We start from the raw sequence: 22,287 nt of genomic DNA, 5'->3' as shown, positions 1-22,287 counted from the left end.
AGTAAACAGCAGCTAATAGCAATACTTGCAGTAACATACACACTCAGATCAGCATGTCACTTAACTCCATGTCCCAGCAGGTTTTCTTCAGGCATCTATTTTGCTGTCTTCTACACTTACATAGATAACATGATGAAAATCTCCACAGGAAACTGAAGAAAATGAGAAACATTGCTGTGAGACATTATAATTGGGAATTTTTATATAGTGATCCCCCTCCCCCACATACTGATACAAATGCACACTTGTCTGTTGCTTTTTTCCATCCACACATTATTTAATCCTTATATTATTATTATTTATTATGAATTGAACTCATTGCTTACAAATTTAAACCAGGCATCCTACAAATACTATTTGAAAGTTGTCTTTGTTTTCTGATAGGAAACTTAAAAAAGGTTTAAAATGAAATAGGACTTTGATTCATATTCTTTTGAAGTAATAATCCTTCTGCTTCTCTCCCATTTTATTTTGCTTTCTTAGAACTCTTCCCTTTTCCATTTTTCAGTTTCTTGATGTCATGAATGTTTCCTCCAGCAGTGCACAGAGTCTTTCAGGAAAAACTGTGTATACAACACTCGCATATTTAATGTAAAGAACAAGCAGAGAAAACAAAGGGTTTTTTAATGTTTGGAAATTTGCTGTGCCTTCTTAGTCCACTAGAAAGATGCAAAAAGTACACACACTCACTTTTTTCTTTTGCAGCTCACTTTAAAGTATTTGTCTGTTTGAGGCACTTCCAGAATGATTAAAACATGCCTTTATCATGGATAAAGGGTGGGTTTAGGAATATTTGTGATAGTTATTAATTATTTGTATTGTAGTAGCACCTAGGAACCCCAGTGTGGGCTAGGACCGCACTGCATTAGATGCTGTTCAAAACACAGAGCAAAAGTTTGAGGTTTGTCTTGTTTGTCCGTCTTCACGCAATATTCACCATGCCTCAACGATAATTAAGGATACAATTCTGTTATGGAGGTCACGGATTGTGTGACTTTTTCTGGGGCAGGGCTGGAGCAGCTGTCATCCCAGGGCTGGCAGAGCAGCAGCCCCAGGGCTGACGCAGTGGCTGAGGTTGGATAAGGACCCCTGGGGCTGGAGGAGCAGCAGTATCAGCCCCTACCCTCAGGAGCGGTGGTGGGGCTGGAGCAGCTGCTGGCAGTCAGCCTCCAGTGCAGGGACAGGTTGCGGGCTTCTGTGAAGTTATGTTTATTGCCCGTGACCTGTCCCTGACTTTTACTAAAAATACTCATGACAGAATCTTAACCTTAAAAATAATCATAATTACCTTAGATTAAACAAATCTCACTTAAAATGTAAACTATTTGGGGGTTATTACCATCTTTTTGCTCTGTGTTTTGAACAGCTCTGTGTTTTGAACAGTCCTAGCCCATAACTGTGGTTCCTAGGTGCTACTACAATACAAATAATGACTATCACAGATATTCCTATACCCATTTTCCAAATTTCAGATGTAGGGGAAAAAAGATGTCTTTACAAAATTCCCCAAAGTTATTAAATGTGGGCTATGGACAGCTCAGGGAGGGGGAAAGTTCCACATTTGAGGATGCCGCACAAAAATTGCCTTGCCTGCAGCCCATCACCCTGAAAATGCTTGGGCATGTCTTTGTTGATCACAGTTGTGGAATATCATATGGTGAGAAAGGTGGTCTCCAATCGTGTTTTAAACCATTTTGAGCATCAGAAGTTTAAAATCAGCTCATTAAAATGTCTGGGCAACCAGCAGAGATCATTGACCACAAATGTCATGTGCTGTTTACGTGAGGCTCCACATTTGTCACTAGCTTCAGTTTCCACATGGGTTCCAAGCTGTCTTAAATATAAAGGGAAGGGTAAACCCCTTTAAAATCCCTCCTGGCCAGAGGAAAAATCCTCTCACCTGTAAAGGGTTAAGAAGCTAGGATAACCTCGCTGGCACCTGACCAAAATGACCAATGAGGAGACAAGATATTTTCAAAAGCTGGGGGAGGGAAAAAACAGAGCTCTCTCCATCTGTCTGTGTGATGCTTTTGCTGGGGACAGAACAGGAATGGAGTCTTCAAACTTAGTAAGTAATCTAGCTAGGTATGCGTTAGATTATGATTTCTTTAAATGGCTGAGAAATTAAGCGGTGCTGAATAGAATGGATATTCCTGTCTGTGTGTCTTTTTGTAACTTAAGGTTTTGCCTAGAGGGATTCTCTATGTTTTGAATCTAATTCCCTGTAAGGTATTTACCATTCTGATTTTACAGAGGTGATTCTTTTTTACTTTTTACTTCTATTAAAATCCTTCTTTTCAGAAACTGAATGCTTTTTCATTGTTCTTAAGATCCAAGGGTTTGGGTCTGTGGTCACATATGCAAATTGGTGAGGATTTTTACCAAACCTTCCCCAGGAAGTGGGGTGCAAGGGTTGGGAGGATTTTGGGGGGAAAGACATTTCCAAACAACGCTTTCCTAATAAATAAACCCAGATAAACGTTTGGTGGTGGCAGTGGAAGTCCAAGGGCAAAGGGTAAAATAGTTTGTACCTTGGGGAAGTTTTAACCTTAGCTGGTAAAAGTAAGCTTAGGAGGTTTTCATGCAGGTCCCCACATCTGTACCCTAGAGTTCAGAGTGGGGAAGAAACCTTGACACAAGCAGTATTCCCCTATAAGCACAACACAATAGCTTAGTCAGAAAGTAACACAGGCATAGATAACTGTATTAAGATATGCATCCAGAAGAAATGGCTGGACTTCTGTCTCGAGGTACAAATGGAAAATAATGCTCCTAATGTGTCTCCTTGTAATTAAATTTTATCCTTTGAAATGATTTGGCATACAGTTTATCTCTAAACACCACTTTGTACACTAATATTTGTAATATAGTACAAGTAATACAATCTTGTTAAAAAGTATAGAAGTAACTCAACACATTCATCAGGAGATCATTCTTTGTTTCCACATTGCATCTTTTTATGGCAGGACCATCTACTATAGGTGCATAAAGGCACAATTCAAAAGGAAATTGGAAAGCACGAGCATCCATCCATCATTGGCTCTCTTCACATCTTTCTGCTAAGTGGCAGGAGAAAAGTCTCTACTGAAAAAAGCAGCAAAGCTAGTCCTTTAGGCATTCCAATCCTGGCCCATCTTGGCCATGTCCTAATCAAATTGGACATCAGCAATGTTTCCTACCTAAATAGCCAGAGTGTTATATGGCGCGAACTGCTAATGCAGGAGATGGAGGTAATCTTTCTGTTGGCCAAAAAACATTTTATCAAACAGAACAATGAGCATAGATATAATGCTAAATGTAAGAGCAGAATGGCTCTGCAGGCAGTCTGTAAACTCAGGGGTAGTCCATAAGCATATAACCCCCAAAATGTTTCCCTTGTTCTAAACCCCTGGGGATCCCAAGAATAGATTAACATGCACCAGAACAAAATCACTAAGGTACTACTCTAGAGAGAGGGATCCAGAATAAGAAAACTGGATGCACTCTTCCAGAGGTTGCCACACTCATTACTTGTATTATAGTAGTGCCTTGAGCCTCCAATCTAAATTGGGGACCCAATTGTGCTAGGGACTATAAATACATATAGTGAATGACAATCCCTGCTCTAAAGAGCTATATGCTTCTTGATTTCCTCTCTCCAGATTGTTTGATTTCCAAAGGCATCCATAAGATGAGGCAAGAATAACAATAATGGCTGCCTACCCACCAATAATAAGGCATGGTTTCTGTGAAATGGCAATTCCTCTACTTGAACAGGTGAAGTTACCATCACACATGAGTTTCTGCAACAAGGCCCAGTCTGATACCCAGACACACACTCACTGAATGTAGATTTGAGGATAAAAGGCTTATTCCAGGGAGAGGTGGGGATTGGGGTGTTGGGGGGGGGGAGGAGTAGTAATGTTCTGCTGTCCTGAAGAGAGAATTCTATATTGAAATACTACTTCCTGGATAGAACTCCAATTTGAATATTGCTGTGCAGAAATTCCAGGCATCCTATTGTTATCCTCAAGCTCTTTCAGGTTGGCTTCTTAAACACCTTTAAGTGGAATCACTCATGCCCTTTTGTTGCAAGCAGTTCACTGACAGAACATGAGACTTCTTGCCAGACATCCCTGTGTATCTTGGTTTGTAAAGGTGTCATACTTTATCATTTAAAAAAGCCCTCTCTTCTCTCTCTACCCCCAAAAATAAACTCCCTTGGAATCTCAACTTCGTCTTGCATGTCCTGACAAGAATGCAGCATGAATCCTGAAGTATCCCCTTTTTTTTCAGTAAAAACAGCTTTCCTTGTTCCCATAACCAGCGCCAGAATTGGATGATTTGTCTCTGCAAGGGGAGTATTCCACTTTCCACAGAAATAACATAGTCTTAGGAATCCCAGACTCTTCTCAAATGATAGCCTTGTGGTTAAGGCACTCAACTGAGTCTCAACAGATGATCTTTTAATTCCTGTGAGATGTTGGACAATCACTTAATCTTTTGGTGCTTTGATTTTCCATCTATAAACTGGGGTAATGCTATATTTAGTGAAATGTATTATGATAGATTTATTAATTTAAGTGAGGTGCTCAGGTACTATCATGTTTCAGAGTAACAGCCGTGTTAGTCTGTATTCGCAAAAAGAAAAGGAGTACTTGTGGCACCTTAGAGACTAACCAATTTATTTTAGCATGAGCTTTTGTGAGCTTCATGCATCCGATGAAGTGAGCTGTAGCTCACGAAAGCTCATGCTCAAATAAATTGGTTAGCCTCTAAGGTGCCACAAGTACTCCTTTTCTTTTTAGGTACTATCATGTTTAGCACAGACAACTTACACAATAAACGTCGACATTACTTCCAAATATTCACTCCTCCGAATACAATTTATCCTAAAGCATGTATGTACCTTAAGTGTGTACTTATAAAAGCTAACCCTCATGAGGGCAAATTACTATTAATCCCATGCCATCTAGATGCAAAGAAGAAAAGGTGGTGGTGACTAATTGTATAATTAGATTATCTCACAGGCTTGCCTACACTAAGGTCAAGAACTTCCTCTCGGTTTCACTGCTTATTCAGAAAGGTTGATGGCAACATTGTACATGGGAAGGGTGCAGAAATTTACAAAGGCTATCTGCAAAGCAGTCACCTAATTGTAATCTCATGGCTTCACTAAAATATTACCCATAGAACTTTCTGCCCCAGCAGCTGTTGCCTTTAGCAGGAGTGCCCTCCAATGTGTGTAGTTATATCATATGTATGAGAGAACCAGATTAATTTGTTGTTTTCTTTTTATTCGCTCTATCCACTTTCCCTGAAACAACTTTTATCCTTTGTGTGTCAGACCTCCTCCTTCTCTTCTTTCACATTACTCAAATACTTCTTTTGGTTAGCCTTTTTTAAAAAAGCTCCAGAATGTGACCACATTAAATTAAAATAAACAGAAAATGCAGAAAAGATATGAAACAAAACTCTTACCGAATCTACAGAATTTACAATCTAATTGTAAATGATGCTTTCCTAAGGTTAGTCTCCTTTCCCACACTCAACCTCAGTACTACCTTCAGATTTCTCCCCAGGTTCTGAACTGCTCCTATTGCTCGAATGTTCCTCTTTGCTATGCTGATGGTCCTCTTCCCCACCTTCCCCCCAGACTTCCTCAATCCATCACCAGATTCCCATTGCCTCCACTTACCTGCTTTCACAGGCTTGGAGCAGTAGGAGAGAAAGTAAGAAAGAGGAACTATCCAGCTCCTTTGAAACCCTTGTTTGTAGCTGCAGAGAACAGGTACAGTTGTGGTGTGACTCCTGCTTTGCCTGTCCTGGGGTTATATGAAACTGCCCATCAGAAGCTTGAAACCTGCCTCTGCTCCTGTGTTATTTGCTGTCAGGGACTTGAGGAAGATTGAAGAAATTCCGGCTCAGCCCCGTAGGCCCCGGTAGCAGCAGGCAGTACAGCACTTTACATTACAGCTGCCCCTCTATAGACATTGCATACTGTCTATAGCAGGGGCGGGCAAACTTTTTGGCCTGAGGGCCACATTGGGGTTCCGAAACTGTATGGAGGGCTGGATAGGGAAGGCCATGCCTCCCCAAAAAGGCCTGGCCTCCACCTGCTCCCTGGCTGCCTCCCTCAGAACCCCCGAACACATCCAACCCCCCTTGCTCCTTGTCCCCTTACCACCCCCCCGGGACCCCACCCCCATCCAACCCCCCCTGTTCCCTGACGGCCCTGACCCCTATCCACACCCCTGCCAGGCCCCCTGGGACACAACCGCTCCAAGTCCCCCGCTCTCCTCCCTGTTACCATGCCTCTCAGAGCACCAGGACTGGCAGCCATAAGTAGTACACCGTAAGCAGCACATTCCTACGGAGAGCAATTTAATTCACTACACCAGCGGCTCTCACAGCCACACTGCTTGGCAGGAGCTCGCAGCCCCACCACCCAGAGTGTTGATGGCATGGCGAGCTGAGGCTGTGGGGGAGGGGCTGGGGGCTAGCCTCCCGGGCTGGGAGCTCAAGGACTGGGCAGGATGGTCCTGCGGGCCGGATATGGCCTGCTGACCATAGTTTGCCTACCGCTGGTCTATAGTATGATGCTTGGCTGATTAATTATTGTTGGTACCTGGACCCACCAGTGCTGCTTCTGGTTATTGGTAGAGTCAGATAAACACTGCTGACCAGTGTCAGTAATCATGGATTTAACTTCTGAAGAAAAATTCTTTTCTCGCTTCCGATTTTGCCCGTAGAATGAAATCCTTGTATGTTTTACTGTAGTTTATTAGGATTGAGGGGGAGCTATGTTCTAAAGCAGCTTGTGGTAGAGGATTATTAGGTACACTTATAGAATATATAAATAACTGCCAGTCGGTATTAATGGGCCTACCCATTATTTTTCATTATTATACTTCCTGGAATACTGGTAAAGGGGATGGGGAGTTGGGAAAAAGGTACAGAAACTTGGCTAGCACCAGAGGTATTCCTCTTCACTGCAGTTCTGAGAGATCCTAATGACAAATTTCAATGTTTTGTGATTTAGAGAGCTAGCTACTCTATTTCTTTTGGAGTGTCTCTTCCCTTGAGGGAGATCTCTGGTCTTTGCTTCTGGATGAGGCAATGGATACATCCTCTTTCCCAGGAATATGTTTGGCTAGGCCAGAAGGCATTTCATCTTCGTAACTTCCAGATTTGTGTGGCCATGTTACTCCCCCCTTCCCCCGACACCTGGTTTCTGTGTAGAAAGGATTGTAGGATTTGAGTCATTGCACTCTTTTTTTGGCTATTACGTTGGTTGTGGATCAAATGGATGGGTGGGTGTATTTGGAAGAGGGCTTCTTTCTTCCTTCATTTTTTCTTTCCCTGCCTGCATGGTGAAAAGTAACTGTAAACCTGCCAGGTAGAGGACTTAATAACAGGCCTATAATTAGGAAGCAGGGGTAGAGCAGGTCTGGGGGATGGTGGCAGGGGTGCTGACTTTGTGATTTCCCCAGGGTGCTGCCCCCGCTCCTCCCCCAGTACCTCCTGTACGGAGCTGATCACTGTCAGGCAGGAGGTGCTGGGGGAGAGTGGGAGGAGCTGATTGGCAGGGCTGCTGGTGGGTGCTGAGCACCCACTATTTTTTTTCCATGGGTCCTCCAGCCCTGGAGCACCCATGGAGTTGGAGTCTATGGATGGTGGCAGTAGGAATAGTGTACACATCCGATGGCTGCACCTAACCGGTGACTCCTTGCAGCCTAACCCACTAGTTGTGCGATACCAGACTTAACAGATCTCTTGTTTTGTAGGAAAATGTATGATGTTTGCCTCCAAATGATTGCTTTTTAACTACAGAATTATTTTCATCTCACTGGTATGGGTTGTTTCCATTCTGTAGTGTTACCTGGGATGATGCAGTGATATCCAACGTTGTCAGCATGAGAGCCAAACGTTATTTCCAAAAAGCTCAAGGGACCACAATTAGCGCTTTGGGTCAGATTCTCAGTCTCATTCTGCTCCCTGTGTGAAACTCTACTCCCTTTGTGTCCCTTGAAATAGTTCATGAGTTCCCTGTTGGGGATTTCTCAGTTACAACTGTCTTCCTGCCAACAGCCTCTGGTGCAGCGGGCATAGTAGGGACCAAGGGGAAGTGGTTGGAGAGTGCAGGTATCCCAAGCTTGGCTATTCCAAGCTGGCATATAGTTCTTTGGCCACTACAGCCAGCTGGGACAAATTAGAGCAGCACCCAAACTGCTGTAACTTGCTGCGGGTATGGGCCAGAGTATCAGGGAGTTATAATCTACTGTAGATTCTCAGTTTCTCAATTAATGCTGCTTTGTGGCCATGCAAAGGGGGAGATTCATACTTTGCTAGGCCACACACCTTGACTTAGGCAGCTCATATCCTGCTCACCTCAGGGCTCCCAGTAGGACTGGCTGGAAAACAAAAATTCCATATTGCAGAAAATGTTGAGGTTTTGCCACGTTTTTGACGTGGAGCACATTTTTGACGCGGAGCACAAATGAGACATTTAAAAAAAAAATTCATGAAAAAGAGAGAGACCCACTCCAGAATAGCTCAGAATAGCCCAGTGGTTAAGGACTCACCTTGCATGTGGGTGACCCAGTTTCAAGTCCATCCTCTGAATCAGGCCAAGCAGGAGTTCCCACATCCCAGTAATAACCTAATAACCGGGCTGTAGGGTCTCTCTCTCTCCCACCCCTCTCCCTTCATCCTGTTGTAGCTGTTCCACTTTTATAAATAATCAAATATTCATTGGGCCAGAGAGACACTGACACTATACCCTGGTGGACAGGGAACTCATCTGGGCTGTGGGAGACTCCTCATTAAGAGCAGGGACTTGAAACGGGGCGTGTTACATCTGAGGTAGCTAACCTCTGAACTGCAGTCTCTTGCTCTCCTTGCGGTTTAGACCAGAAATTCTATCATGGATCCTGAGAAACCTTCCCTGTGAAAGTTTTGTCAAAAAGGATGATTTTCCCCTAAAAGTTTGTTTTGATGACTGAGCATTTTCTAGCAAAGTTTTGGTGGAAAAATTTCCAACCAGTTCTAGCTCCTTTAGCCTGGCAGACAGTGGGACAACCGGAGCTATTGACCCTCCTGTGATGTGGCAGGTAGCTAGCAGGGCAACTGTTGCTCAGCTGCGGCAGGGAAGGGAAGGGACACCAACTACTTAGAGCGCTACCAGCTGTTTCTTAGGCTGCAGGGAAGTGGTGGGTGGCTGTTGGGGAGGTGGTGCCCCCTGTATTCTATTCAAACTCTCCAGTTTAAAAATTACAGGAAATAGCTTAGGGAGCACAATTTTCACATCACTATGATTGTTTAATGCATATCTAGGGCATCATAGTGGGTTGTAGCCAGCCAGTGTGACTTTGGGAACTTTAAAAAATATGCTTTGGGTGTATATTTGTGCTGAATGCACATCTTCTTACTGTTGCTGTTTGGGATGCATTGAGCACATTATTAGAATTTTTATTTATTCATATTTTTTATTCAAAATATTTACATTATTGTAGTGTTCAAAGTCCCCAACTGGGATTCGGGCCATTTGTGTTGGGCACTGTACCAACACTGAAAAGAGACAATCCGTGCCTTGAAAGAATATTTTTAATAGTTATTTTCTTTAAAAAAAGAAAAAACAAAGTAATACACGTGTGCACGTGCACACCCCCATACACAAAACATATTTGCAGAGTAATCTGTTTTAAAAAAAAAAGTTTATATATTTTAGAAGACTATTTTTATTGCTCTTGGTACTCCTCTCTCAGGTGTGAAATGTCTAGAATTATATAATTTATTGTATATGAATTCTAGTTAATTGGACATGATTCAGGATTTTCACAGTCTGCAATAAATTAAATATTCATTAACATTTAGAACCTGTAAATGACACAGTTGAGCAATAAATGATGCATTTAGTCCCTGTTAAAGAACACATTTTGAAGATTGTGAATACAAGGTGGCTGTCTTTGTTATCAATTATTTTTGTCAACCTTGCTTTATTTATTCTGTGCACTTCATTGACTTGTCTTTTTCCTCTTTTTCCACAGCAGAAGAAGTGGAAAATTTTGATGTTTCCAGTCTGCCTGAAGAAGTACTGCAGAACATTGAAGCTGACAGTTACTGGTGCATGAGCAAGTTGCTTGATGGCATTCAGGTAAATTGATTTCTCCTGTTCTTAAATAGTGAAGATAACTGATTAATGTCATGGCTTTGAACTACTTTAAGGATGTTGCGAAAAAGTACATGTAAGAAAATAGAGGAAAAAATAAATTTCCCCAAAGTGGAAATCTGCCATGAGTTTGGTGAAGGAGGTTTTAAAAAGTGCTGTACAACTTCTTTTGTACTGAACTTCTACATGTCTCAATACATTATGATGTATGAGAACGAAATTGGAGGTTGTGATTCCAGAGACATTTTAAGCACTTGTGTCAATTAGTAGAGATTGTCAGCAGCATTTTGTTACATTTGTTGTTTGAAGTCTGCACATAAAATGGTCAATGAGGGACAATGAGAAATGAGATTTTTGTAACTGACTATTTTAAACAAAATCCACTTTCTGGCAGAGTAACCTTTAAATAGGCTATCCTGATTTTAAAAAAAAATCATTTAAAAACCATTTCTTAGTACCCCAGTTTGTAGGATATCTTGAGCTGTTGTCTGATTTTATAGGGGAAACGATGAACAAAATGAGTCAAATGGACCAAATAAACAAATGCAGTCATTAAAATACAGTTTTGTGTATATGAACTGTTGGAGTAAAACTGTGTCTGTAAAGGTTACAGCCATTTACATGAGGAAATAAAGCCTCAGTTAAACTTATCTGTTTTGAATAGAGGGGACCAGCATGGTCCAAAAGAGAATAATCATTAGATCCAAACATAGTCAAAATATAACATTTTAAGAGGTTTAAATTAGTCTATGCCTTAACACAAACATACAATAAAATAGGTTATTAGGGTTTTTTAAATTTTCAGTTCAGAAAGCAAATTACATGCATTTAATTACATTCACTGCCTTATGCTATGGGCAAGTCTATACTACAAACTTTTGCTGGTGCAAGTTATGTTGGCATAAGGCCACTGCAGTTGGTAGATTGCTTGTGCGTGTGCATACTTGGCTCCCTTGTGTCGGCACTGCAGAAGTTCTTGTTTCAGTGCACAGTATGGTGCACTATGTGTAGTTATACCAGTTTGCAACTCACCACCATCCAGCACTCTCTGTTTTGGCAAGTTTTGGCAATGTGTAATGGGGCAGAAACGAGTTGTTAAGGGATGTCTTGGACTGGAAAGACAGGTTCCCAATATGCACCTTTCTTCATCCCATAATACTATCTCTATCCCATAATTTTCAAAGTCCCACGAATTTGCACAGGACTTGTTGCTGTCTGCTATCTCTGGCAGAGGCCTGGAGCCTGTACAGCTCTGCACTATCGTCATCAGCGTTGCAAACACAGGGTGCATGGTCCTCTGGTATTTGCAGAGCCACAGAGAGCATAATGATTTTCTGGAGGACAGATTGCTGTGCATAGCAAGAACCAATTAAAGATTGCTGGTGGCATTCATGGAGCACCTGTAAATGTTGGCCGAGAGCACCTGACCACAGAGTACATCAACAGAAAGGGCTATGGTTAATGCAAATTATGGTTAATGCATTTCTATGGTTAATGCAAATGCTGGCAGATCACTGGTGATGCTTCAGCAACATCAGTGTTGACTGGTCAGGGAAGGTGCATGACACTCACATCTCTAAGAACACAACGCTGTTTAAAAGGTACAATCAGGGACTTTCTTTCCTGACCAGAGGATTACCAGTAGCAATGCTGAAATGCCAGTAGTGATCATGGGGAACCCAGCCTACCTCATGCTCCCCTGGCTCATGAAGCCGTACACTGTCCACCACAGCAAGGAAAAGATTGAGCTGTTGGCTTAGCTGATGCAGAGTGAGAGTTTGGTGTATTTTGTGTAGATTGAAGGGGCACTGACATTGTTTACTCACGAGATTGGATCTCCGGGAGAAAAATATCATAATGGCAATAGCTGTATGCTGTGTCCCGCATAATATTTGTGAAGCAAAGGGGAAAAGTTGCCGCCAGCATGGAGGTGGAGTGGCTTTCTGCTGAGTTTGAATAGCCACATACAAGGGCTGTCAGAAGAGTTCAACACAGCTGTATGGCTCAGGGAGGCTAAAGAGGACTTTAAGAGTGAGCCACAGTAATGTGTTCGGTGTACTGTGCTCTATCTGGCCCTGCTGTTTGGGAGCCTGTTAGGAATTGTGTGGTGCTTGGTACATATCTATGAATAGAACACTGACAATGCACCTATTAATTCTGTGGTGCTTGCTGTACATTTATGATTATTACACCATGTTTTATCACTGATCCCATTGTTACCCGGGGTTCTTTCAACCCAAAGCTCTTGTTAACTCTTACTCTATGCGAGGTGGTGTCGGGAAATCAGGGGAGACACGGCTGTCTGACCGATAGATGGCTGGCACAAACAGGATAATGCAAAAGTGCTTTCACTTAAAGCTAAACTTTATGTAGTCTCAAGCACTTACACATGTCCACAAAATATTAGTAAAACACCCCCAATGCTTGATAATTACCAAAGCTGAGTGTGGTTCTCGGGTGGCACAGCAGCAGGCTTCTGGTGGCCAAATCTTCCATCTGCTGGTGGGTACTGCAAGATGTATCCAGATGGAGAGTCCAAAAAGAGTCCAACTACCTCAAACTTTCCCCCCTTATTTATACATTAGACATGTCCCTTAAAGAAAACTTGTGACAAGCAGTTTCGGTGGTCCAGCAAAAGGTTCCTTCTGATTATTGATTAACCAGGTGTGGGTTTTTCCAGAGTTTGCAGCCGTGAGGCCCCCAATAGACATTCCTGGGGCACATCCTGCTCTTCTAAAATGCATGTATCAGCCACTTCCACACAGTTCTTATCAGGAAGGACACGGGGTCAAGCTGCCCTCTCTGTGGCACCCAAAGACCCCCCCCCTCCCCTCCTGCCTTAGTTAAGCTAAGCCTGCTGAGTTGGCCAATTTGCAGCCTGCTGACTTGGCTGCTTTTAGCAATAAGCCATATTGGTTTCAGGCACTTTACTGGTTTGCCAAAGTCTCCCCGTACAGTTTCCCCTCCTTAAAGGTCACCTTTCACACAAGGGGACCTTTACATGTTCGATGTTGCACCTTTTCTGGATGCACCTGAGTTGAGATCCAACGAAAGCTCAAGGCTCTCAGCCGAGACCGAGCAAATTATCTTCTTGTTGGCATCCCATAGTTAGCACACCAGCACAGCAATTCACAAGCAATTGCCTTAGCCTCCTTTCCCAGGTGAGGGAGGGATGACAAGTTCGATATGTTCCTTACGAGTATCAGTGGCAGTAACCACTGACTCATCTGTTGGGGAACTTGCAATTGTGAGGGGTGGGGAAGCTTCTGCTCTCGGTGATCATTGGGCAGTGGAGTTCACAACTGTGATCAGAGCAGTCAGTGTCAGACATTGTGGGGCAACTGCTGGAGGACTGTTAGGGTTGACACAGGTAATGCAGTGTCTACATGCACACTGCATCAACCTCACTACATTGACCATGGCTCAACGCTGCTCAAGGAGGTGGTGTTATTGTGTTGGCATAATGGAGAGCTGACGTTGGTGGGAGACAAATTTAAGTGTAGACACATGCACAGCTAGGTTGACGCAAGGCAGCTTATGTCAACTATCTTTGTAGTATAGAGCAGGCCTATGTCTACACTAAAGAACCTATGCCAGCATAGCCCTCTAAAATAACCACAGCATACACTGACAGAAGGAGTTTTTTCTTCTGGTGTGGGAACACTACCTGCTTGAATAATGTTAGCAGTGTTGACAGAAGCACTTTTCTGTTGGCATAGCTGAGTCTACACTAGGATTTTTTTCAGCATAGCTATGTCGGTCAAGTCTGTTTTTTTTCCCCCCACACCCCAGACTACATAACTATGCCTATATGTTTCAAGCATAGACCAAGCATTACAGTAGAGTAGTAGTAAATGGTGATGTATGCATACTTTGGGTATGTAATGTGTGACTAGGACAGCTCTCTGCTTGTTAATGAGGCAGCATGATCTTAACATTTGCCAAATACCTCATGTCTGAATGAGTGTTACTACATGTTCCCTTGAATTTGTGTGTGTGTGTGTGTGTGAAACAAATGAATCCTGTAGCTCAAGTTCAAATCTACAAGCATAGTCTGTCCCACTCCTATTCCCTCCCCTTCTTACTGAAGAGGGTACCTTAAGAAAATTAAGTTTAAATATTCTGTTTAGAAACAGAAGGTGGGATTACTTAACATCATTTGTTATCCAAAACTGTGGAAGTGTTTCCTTGAGTGGATTTTCCATAATGAAAGAGTAATGGGAGAGTAACAAGAGAGGAGTGATCCCAATGTAATTTACAGGTTTAACTATTTTGGACTGCTTTTTGGTGATAGTGGGGTGTAATTCAATCCTATATGCTAGTTTTAGATGTACCAATTGTTTGCCAACAAGACGGCTGTAAAACAGAGATCACCCTTGCACAGGGGGCAAAAAAGACATATATGAATTTATCATCTTATCAATAAGTGAAATGGAAAACATATACCATGTACATTGGCCAAACTGGACAGTCTTTACACAAAAGAATAAATGGACACAAATCAGACGTCAAGAATTATAACATTCAAAAACCAGTCGGAGAACACTTCAACCTCCCTGGTCACTTAATTACAGACCTAAAAGTCGCAGTTATTCAACAAAAAAACTTCAAAAACAGACTCCAATTAGAAACTTCAGAACTGGAATTAATTTGCAAACTGGACTCGATTCAATTAGACTTGAACAAAGACTGGATGTGGATGAGTCATTACACAAACTAAAAACTATTTCCCCATGCTAATTTCCCTCCCTACTGTTACTCACACCTTCTTGTCAACTGTTTGAAATGGGCCATCCTGATTATCACTACAGAAGTTTTTTTTTCTCCTGCTGATAATAGGCCACCTTAATTGATTGGGCTCGTTAGGGTTGGTATGGCAACCCCCATTTTTTCATGTTCTTGTGTGTATGTGTGTGTGTATATGTGTGTGTGTATATATATATATATATATATGTATATGTATATATGTATATATTCCTACTGTATTTTTCACTGCATGCATCTGATGAAGTTATGCTTATGCTCAAATAAATTTGTTAGTCTCTAAGGTGCCACAAGTACTCCTCGTTGTATATACCATTAAGGAATGCTTGCCAAAATGCAGCAAACAGCAGGCAAATGGCCACTTCAGGACTGTAGAGGCTTGTCAATGCCAAATTTACAAGGCCACCAATTAGAAAAATATAGAACAGGAAATTCTAGGTATTTTCTTCTTTCTGTGAGCTGACCATCATTACTTTATCTTCCAATCCAGAGCTGACATAATGCATGTTCTCTCTTAAGGCTGTATTAATTGATGACACACTTTTTAAAGAAATGCTCAGTCCCTGAAGAATCAATCTTGTACTTTTTGTTCTAGGAGTTGAACTGAAGTTGTAACAGATTGTGATTGGCATATTAATTGTAAATATGCATGTTCTGATGCTGGTTTAAGCAGTATCTAGAGTTTAAAGTGAATATACTAGCTCCACTTTTTTCAAATTATGTGGAGGTAACAGGGTTTGCCTTAACCCTTTCTGGATCTTGGTTAAAAATGTACAACCCACATTACTGTGTTTAAACCATAGAGTCTTATTGTGCTTTATTCATTTGTAGTTTTATTTTATCATGACTTAGTGTATGCTAGATTACTGAAGTAAAAATTGTACATCTGTACGAAAGTGGAAAGGCTACGTATATTCTATGCCTATTTGGTAATTCTGTAGCCACAGTATTATGACTTTGTTCTTATCATTCTAATGGTGACGAATTGCTGACTGCTACTGATCATCTTTGCATAAAACACCAAAGAATTTACAATAATTTCCTATTTGCGTTTGCCACTTAAATTACTCTGTGACTCAGCAAGGTCCTTAACTAGAGTGTATATACGGGAAAGGCATTGCTGTGCTCTTGGCACTATTACTATTTATAAAAGAATTATTCTTCCATAACACTTTCTTGCTTTATAATTTGAATGTTTCTTTGGGTTAGGCATTTTGCAGAAGGACCACAAACTAATTAAGGTCAGAAGAGGTTCACTTTTTGATAAAATTGTTTATGAAATATTTAGGGAAGAAAAGTGCTCTACTTTCCCTAGGGTGTTTTTAAACATAATTATCCTGCTCCAAGGTCAAGTAAATAGTAGCATGCTTTCTCTGCGTAGCAGCATCTGAAAAATTTAGCCTGTTTTGTTTTTTTAATTTGACCTCTGTAAATGTGATTCATTGCTTATTTGAAACTCCATAAACGACACATTTCAAAGCACATATAACTCAAACATAGAAAATAAGCTCTTGTAATACTTAAAAAAAAATCTTATGAGGATGACAAAATAAATGTGTAATGTGTTCTCCAAATGAGAAAAGATGTATAGTACATGCTTGATAGAAAAAGTAACAAGGCATAACCAGTCATATGTAGATACAAAAAAGAGAGAAATAATTGCTTGGCAGTAGTAGCACAAAGAACGCTCTGGGTGTTATGCATAATAAATACATTATATTATTTTTTTCTCCATTGTTAATTAATACTGAATTTCTTTATCTGGTTTCACTGAAGGACCCTGAACAACTTAGTTGCACTTTCCCTAACATATGCTGCTATACCTCTCACCTACAAAAAGTGAGTTCAGTGATTACTTCTCCAAGTCTCACTTGTGTACACAAACATAAGTATGTTTGGATCAATAAATTATTTTTCAGTGAAGATGAAAGAAGAAGTAATAGGCTTGAGATGCAGCAAGGCACATTTGAAATATTATGTGGAGATGTTAAAACCTTTTATACAGTGTATTAGTTGCCACTGGAAATATCCAAGGGTGCACCCATCTATCATGGGAGTATTTTATGATAACAAAATTAACCCTGCCAGTATGCAAAGAAGTGGGTGAGACTCGGACCCACTCTAGGTCCTTTTTATATTTACTCTGATAAGTTGTTGTTTTGTTTCTTTGCTTTACATCTCTTACATTTAAGTAGAATCATAGAATATTAGGCTTGGAAGAGACCTCAGGAGGTCATCTAGTCAAATCTCATGCTCAAAGCGGGACCAACACCAACTAAATCATCCCAGCCAAGGCTTTGTCAAACTGGATCTTAAAAACCTCCTAAGGATGGAGATTCCACCACCTCCCTAAATAACTCATTCCAGTGCTTCACCACCCTCCTAGTGAAATAGTGTTTCCTAATATCCAACCTAGACCTCACCCACTGCAACTTGAGACCATTGCTTCTTGTTCTGTCATCTGCCACCACTGAGAACAGCCTAGCTCCATCCTCTTTGGAACCCCCCTTCAGGTAATTGAAGGCTGTTAACAATTCCCCCCTAACTCTTCTCTTCTGCAGACTAAATAAGCCCAGTTCCCTCAGCCTCTCCTCGTAAGTCATGTGCCCAGCCGCTAATCATTTTTGTTGCCCTCTGCTGGACTCTCTCCAACTTGTGCACATCCCTTCTGTAGTGGGGGGACCATAACTGGACGCAGTACTCCAGGTGTGGCCTCGCCAGTGCCGAACAGAGGGGAATAATCACTTCCCTCGATCTGCTGGCAATGCTCCTACTAATGCAGCTCAATATGCCATTGGCCTTCTTGTCAACAAGGGCACATTGCTGACTCATATCCAGCTTCTTGTCCACTGTAATCCCCAGGTCGTTTTCTGCAGAACTGCTGCTTAACCAGTCAGTCCCCAGCCTGTAGCGGTGCATAGGATTCTTCCTTCCTAAGTGCAGAACCCTGCACTTGTCCTTGTTGAACCTCATCATATTTCTTTTAGCCCAATCCTCCAATTTGTCTAGATCACTCTGGACCCTATCCCTACCCTCCAGCGCATCTCCCCCCATCCTAGTGTCATCTGCAAACCTGCTTGATACCAGCTGCCAACTAGGTATCGAGCTGTTGATCACTACCCGTTAAGCCCAACAATATAGCCAGCTTTCTATCCACCTTATAGTCCATTCATCCAATCCATACTTTTTAACTTGCTGGCAAGAATAGTGTGGGAAACCTTATCAAAAGCTTTGCTAAACTCAAGATATAGTACATCCACCGCTTTCCCCATATCCACAGGCTCAGTCAGTTCCCCAGGGGAGTCAAAGTCCTCTTTTCTGAAGTCCAGGGTCCGTAATTTGCTACTCTCCTTTCTTCCTTTTGTCAGGATCCTGAACTCAACCATCTCATGGTCACTGCTGCCTAGGTTGCCACCCACTTCTACTTCCCCTACCAATTCTTCCCTGTTTGTAAGCAGCAGGTCAAGAGGAGCACCGCCCCAAGTCACTTCCTCCAGCACTTGTACCAGGAAGTTGTCCCCAACACTCTCCAAAAACTTCCTGGATTGTCGATGCACTGCTGTATTGCTCTCACAGCACATGTCAGGGTTATTGAAGTCGCCCATTAGAACCAGGGTCTGTGATCTGGAGACTTCAGTTAGTTGTCTGAAGAAAGCCTCGTCTACCTCATCCTGGTGGTCTATAGCACATGCCCACCACGACATCACCTTGTTGCTCTTGCTTCTAAACTTAACCCAAAGACTCTCAACAGGCTTTTCTCCAGCTTCAAACTGGAGCTCTGAGCAATCATACCGTTCTCTTACATACAATGCAACTCCTCCACCTTTCCTCCCGTACCTGTCCTTCCTGAACAGTTTATACCCATCCATGTGCTCCAGTCACGTGAACTGCCCCATCAAGTAGCTTGCTCTTGTCAGTTATTTTTCCTACTACTTTTGTCTGTGCAACCAAAGTTAATTTAATTCAGTTTGAACATTATTTATATTCAAAACCAAATAACTTGCTGCCTTCCCCTTCTTCCTCCCCTCCCCTCCCAAACCCAGAATGATTGACCGTAGCACTAAGAGAGCCCCAAATAAGTTCAGGGCCCCATTGTGCTATGCACTCTACAAACACATGGTGAGAGACAGATTCTACCTTAAAGAGTTTACAACCTGAACAGGGCTATTGATATTTTGTTTTAAGTGTGGCTGTAGGATGCTTAAATAATCCTACTAATTCAAAAGTTTTAAGAGTGGGGTCAAATTGCTCAGATACTACAGGGATGAGTGCAGTGTAAGAACCTACCTACATAACAATAGAGTTGATAGACTCCTATTGATCGGTAGCATTGTTCTATCTGCTGTCCATCTAGCATGCTATTCAGTGCCAGAGCACACACTGTCATAATGGGAATTGGAGCTTTAATAAATAGCTCGTTGCCAAGCTGTGTGAAGTCTGTTGTTGAGGAATGAGGTACCAGTTCATTTAGTTTTGTCTCTCCAAAGAATAAGAAGAGTCAACAGGAAAGTGAGGCGCAAATTTCATTTGCTTGCCTTTTTAATAGAAAAATAATTTCTTTGGTTACCTCTCTTCCCCTAGGCTGTCTGATTCTAGATTCCAAAGTTGTTCAGAAAGGTACCGAGGCATGGGTTTATCAGTAGCCAATCTAGCATTGTGAAGACTGAGAATACCTTTAGATTTCCTCCCCTTCTTTGGAAAATGTATGTGGATGCGTGTTCTCAGTTGGATGACACACTTTTCAGTATAGTACTGCTGCTGTAGGTAGCAGTGTGGCTGCTGAGTCCCTGAATAGATTAGGTATGTGGTATTTGCCTTCTGACATAGTTAAGATTCTTGTCAGGAATGGGAAGCCTACTTTTATACTTGGTTTACATATAGATAAGTTGACCCAGTTTCTTATTCCTTATCTTTCACTTTAGAGAACTTAGACTGAGTCTGCATTTAAGCTATGCGTCATAAATATAAAGGGAAGGGTAAACACCTTTAAATCCCTCCTGGCCAGAGGAAAAACCCTTTCACCTGTACAGGGTTAAGAAGCTAAGATAACCTCGCTGGCACCTGACCAAAATGACCAATGAGGAGACAAGATACTTTCAAAGATGGGGGTAAGGGGGCGGGAACAAAGGGTCCTCTCTGTCTGTGTGATGCTTTTTATCATAGAATCATAGAATATCAGGGTTGGAAGGGACCCCAGAAGGTCATCTAGTCCAACCCCCTGCTCGAAGCAGGACCAATTCTCAGTTAAATCATCCCAGCCAGGGCTTTGTCAAGCCTGACCTTAAAAACCTCTAAGGAAGGAGATTCTACCACCTCCCTAGGTAACGCATTCCAGTGTTTCACCACCCTCTTAGTGAAAAAGTTTTTCCTAATATCCAATCTAAACCTCCCCCACTGCAACTTGAGCCGGGACCAGAGCAGGAATGCAGGTCAGAACTCCTGTAAAGGGCTAATAAGCAATCTAGTTAGATATGTGTTAGATTCTGTTTTGTTTAAATGGCTGATAAAATAAGTTGTGCTGAATGGGATGTATATTCCTGTTTTTGTGTCTTTTTGTAACTTAGGGTTTTGCCTAGAGGGATTCTCTATGTTTTGAATCTGACTACTCTGTAAGGTATTTCCCTTTCTGATTTTACAGAGGTTTTTCTTTTACTTTTTCTTTAATTAAAATTCTCTTTTAAGAACCTGGTTAGTTTTTCCTTGTTCTTAAGATCTAAGGGTTTGGGTCTGTGTTCACCTATGCAAATTGGTGAGGATTTTTATCAAGCCTTCCCCAGGAAAGGGGGTGTAGTGCTTGGGGGGATATTTTGGGGGGGGGGGGGAGGGAGACGTTTCCAAGTGGGCACTTCCCCTGTTGTTCTTTGTGTAACTCTTTGGTGGTGGCAGCTTTTAACCTAAGCTGGTAAGAATAAGCTTAGGGGGTCTTTCATGCAGGTCCCCACATCTGTACCCTAGAGTTCAGAGTGGGGAAGGAACCTTGACACTATGTCAGCACCGCTACATCAGTCGGGAGTGAAAAACCACACCCCTGAGTGACACAACTATGCTGACAAACCCCACACTGTAGACACAGCTGTGTCAATGAAAAAGGGCATCTTTCATTGTAGCTATTGTGGGTCATGGAGGTGGTGGTCCTACACTGATAAATCTTCTGTTGGGGTAAGCTGCATTTACACTTGGCACCTATACTGGCATAGCTTTGCTGACATAACTGTGCCTGCGTAGGCTCCATAATGTTAACATAGCCTTACTCATGCTGTTTTTTGGTGTTCTGAGATTTCTGATGTAAGGGTACCTTTGCTCACAAGTTAGAGAGATGATTAGTCTTTGTATGTTTTCGAGCAGTCTCTGCCCCCTCCCTTAAGTGTTTGAAATTTTAATAGTAACTATTTTATCCTAAAATTCTCAGTGTTATCTTTGTTTCTTCAGTCTCTCTTCTTTTATATGTGACTAGTTACGAATCTCATCAATATTTATCTGTGTCCGGCAAGAAAACAGGTTTCATCCTCTTTGAAAATGTTTTGGTACGTGGGACCCACGAACTCCTCAATGCCGACTGGTAGGGGGATTACAAGAATATCCTGATTCTGGCATGTACATTCTGGTTCATAAAAGAATGTCATATGAGGTCTTAAATAAAAGCCAGGGTCACACTGGTCACAAATATTGTTGTGAAATGCATGTACAAATTTTACATACAGAGAATCATAGAATCATAGAATATCAGGGTTGCAAGGGACCCCAGAAGGTCATCTAGTCCAACCCCCTGCTCAAAGCAGGACCAATTCCCAGTTAAATCATCCCAGCCAGGGCTTTGTCAAGCCTGACCTTAAAAACCTCTAAGGAAGGAGATTCTACCACCTCCCTAGGTAACGCATTCCAGTGTTTCACCACCCTCTTAGTGAAAAAGTTTTTCCTAATATCCAATCTAAACCTCCCCTACTGCAACTTGAGACCATTACTCCTCGTTCTGTCATCTGCTACCATTGAGAACAGTCTAGAGCCATCCTCTTTGGAACCCCCTTTCAGGTAGTTGAAAGCAGCTATCAAATCCCCCCTCATTCTTCTCTTCTGCAGGCTAAACAATCCCAGCTCCCTCAGCCTCTCCTCATAACTCATGTGTTCCAGTCCCCTAATCATTTTTGTTGCCCTTCGCTGGACTCTCTCCAATTTCTCCACATCCTTCTTGAAGTGTGGGGCCCAAAACTGGACACAGTACTCCAGATGAGGCCTCACCAATGTCGAATAGAGGGGAACGATCACGTCCCTCGATCTGCTCGCTATGCCCCTACTTATACATCCCAAAATGCCATTGGCCTTCTTGGCAACAAGGGCACACTGCTGACTCATATCCAGCTTCTCGTCCACTGTCA

At 42.1% G+C, this 22,287-nt stretch overlaps 1 protein-coding gene across 3 annotated transcripts in view; it reads left to right on the top strand.

The window, feature by feature from the left end:
- Positions 1-22,287, top strand: part of TBC1D22A (TBC1 domain family member 22A) — a 443,842-nt gene that overhangs the window by 167,232 nt on the left and 254,323 nt on the right. For all 3 annotated transcript variants that reach the window (XM_073328376.2, XM_073328375.2, XM_073328374.2), the window contains one exon: positions 10,029-10,135. In XM_073328376.2, coding sequence (XP_073184477.1) covers positions 10,029-10,135 — 107 coding nt within the window. The remainder of the gene's footprint in view (positions 1-10,028; positions 10,136-22,287) is intronic.

This window comes from Lepidochelys kempii, chromosome 1 (genome assembly GCF_965140285.1).
Source record: "Lepidochelys kempii isolate rLepKem1 chromosome 1, rLepKem1.hap1, whole genome shotgun sequence".
Taxonomy (NCBI): domain Eukaryota; kingdom Metazoa; phylum Chordata; order Testudines; family Cheloniidae; genus Lepidochelys; species Lepidochelys kempii.
Note: the sequence above shows the minus strand (reverse complement) of the source record. Positions and strands in the feature narration are given on the sequence as shown.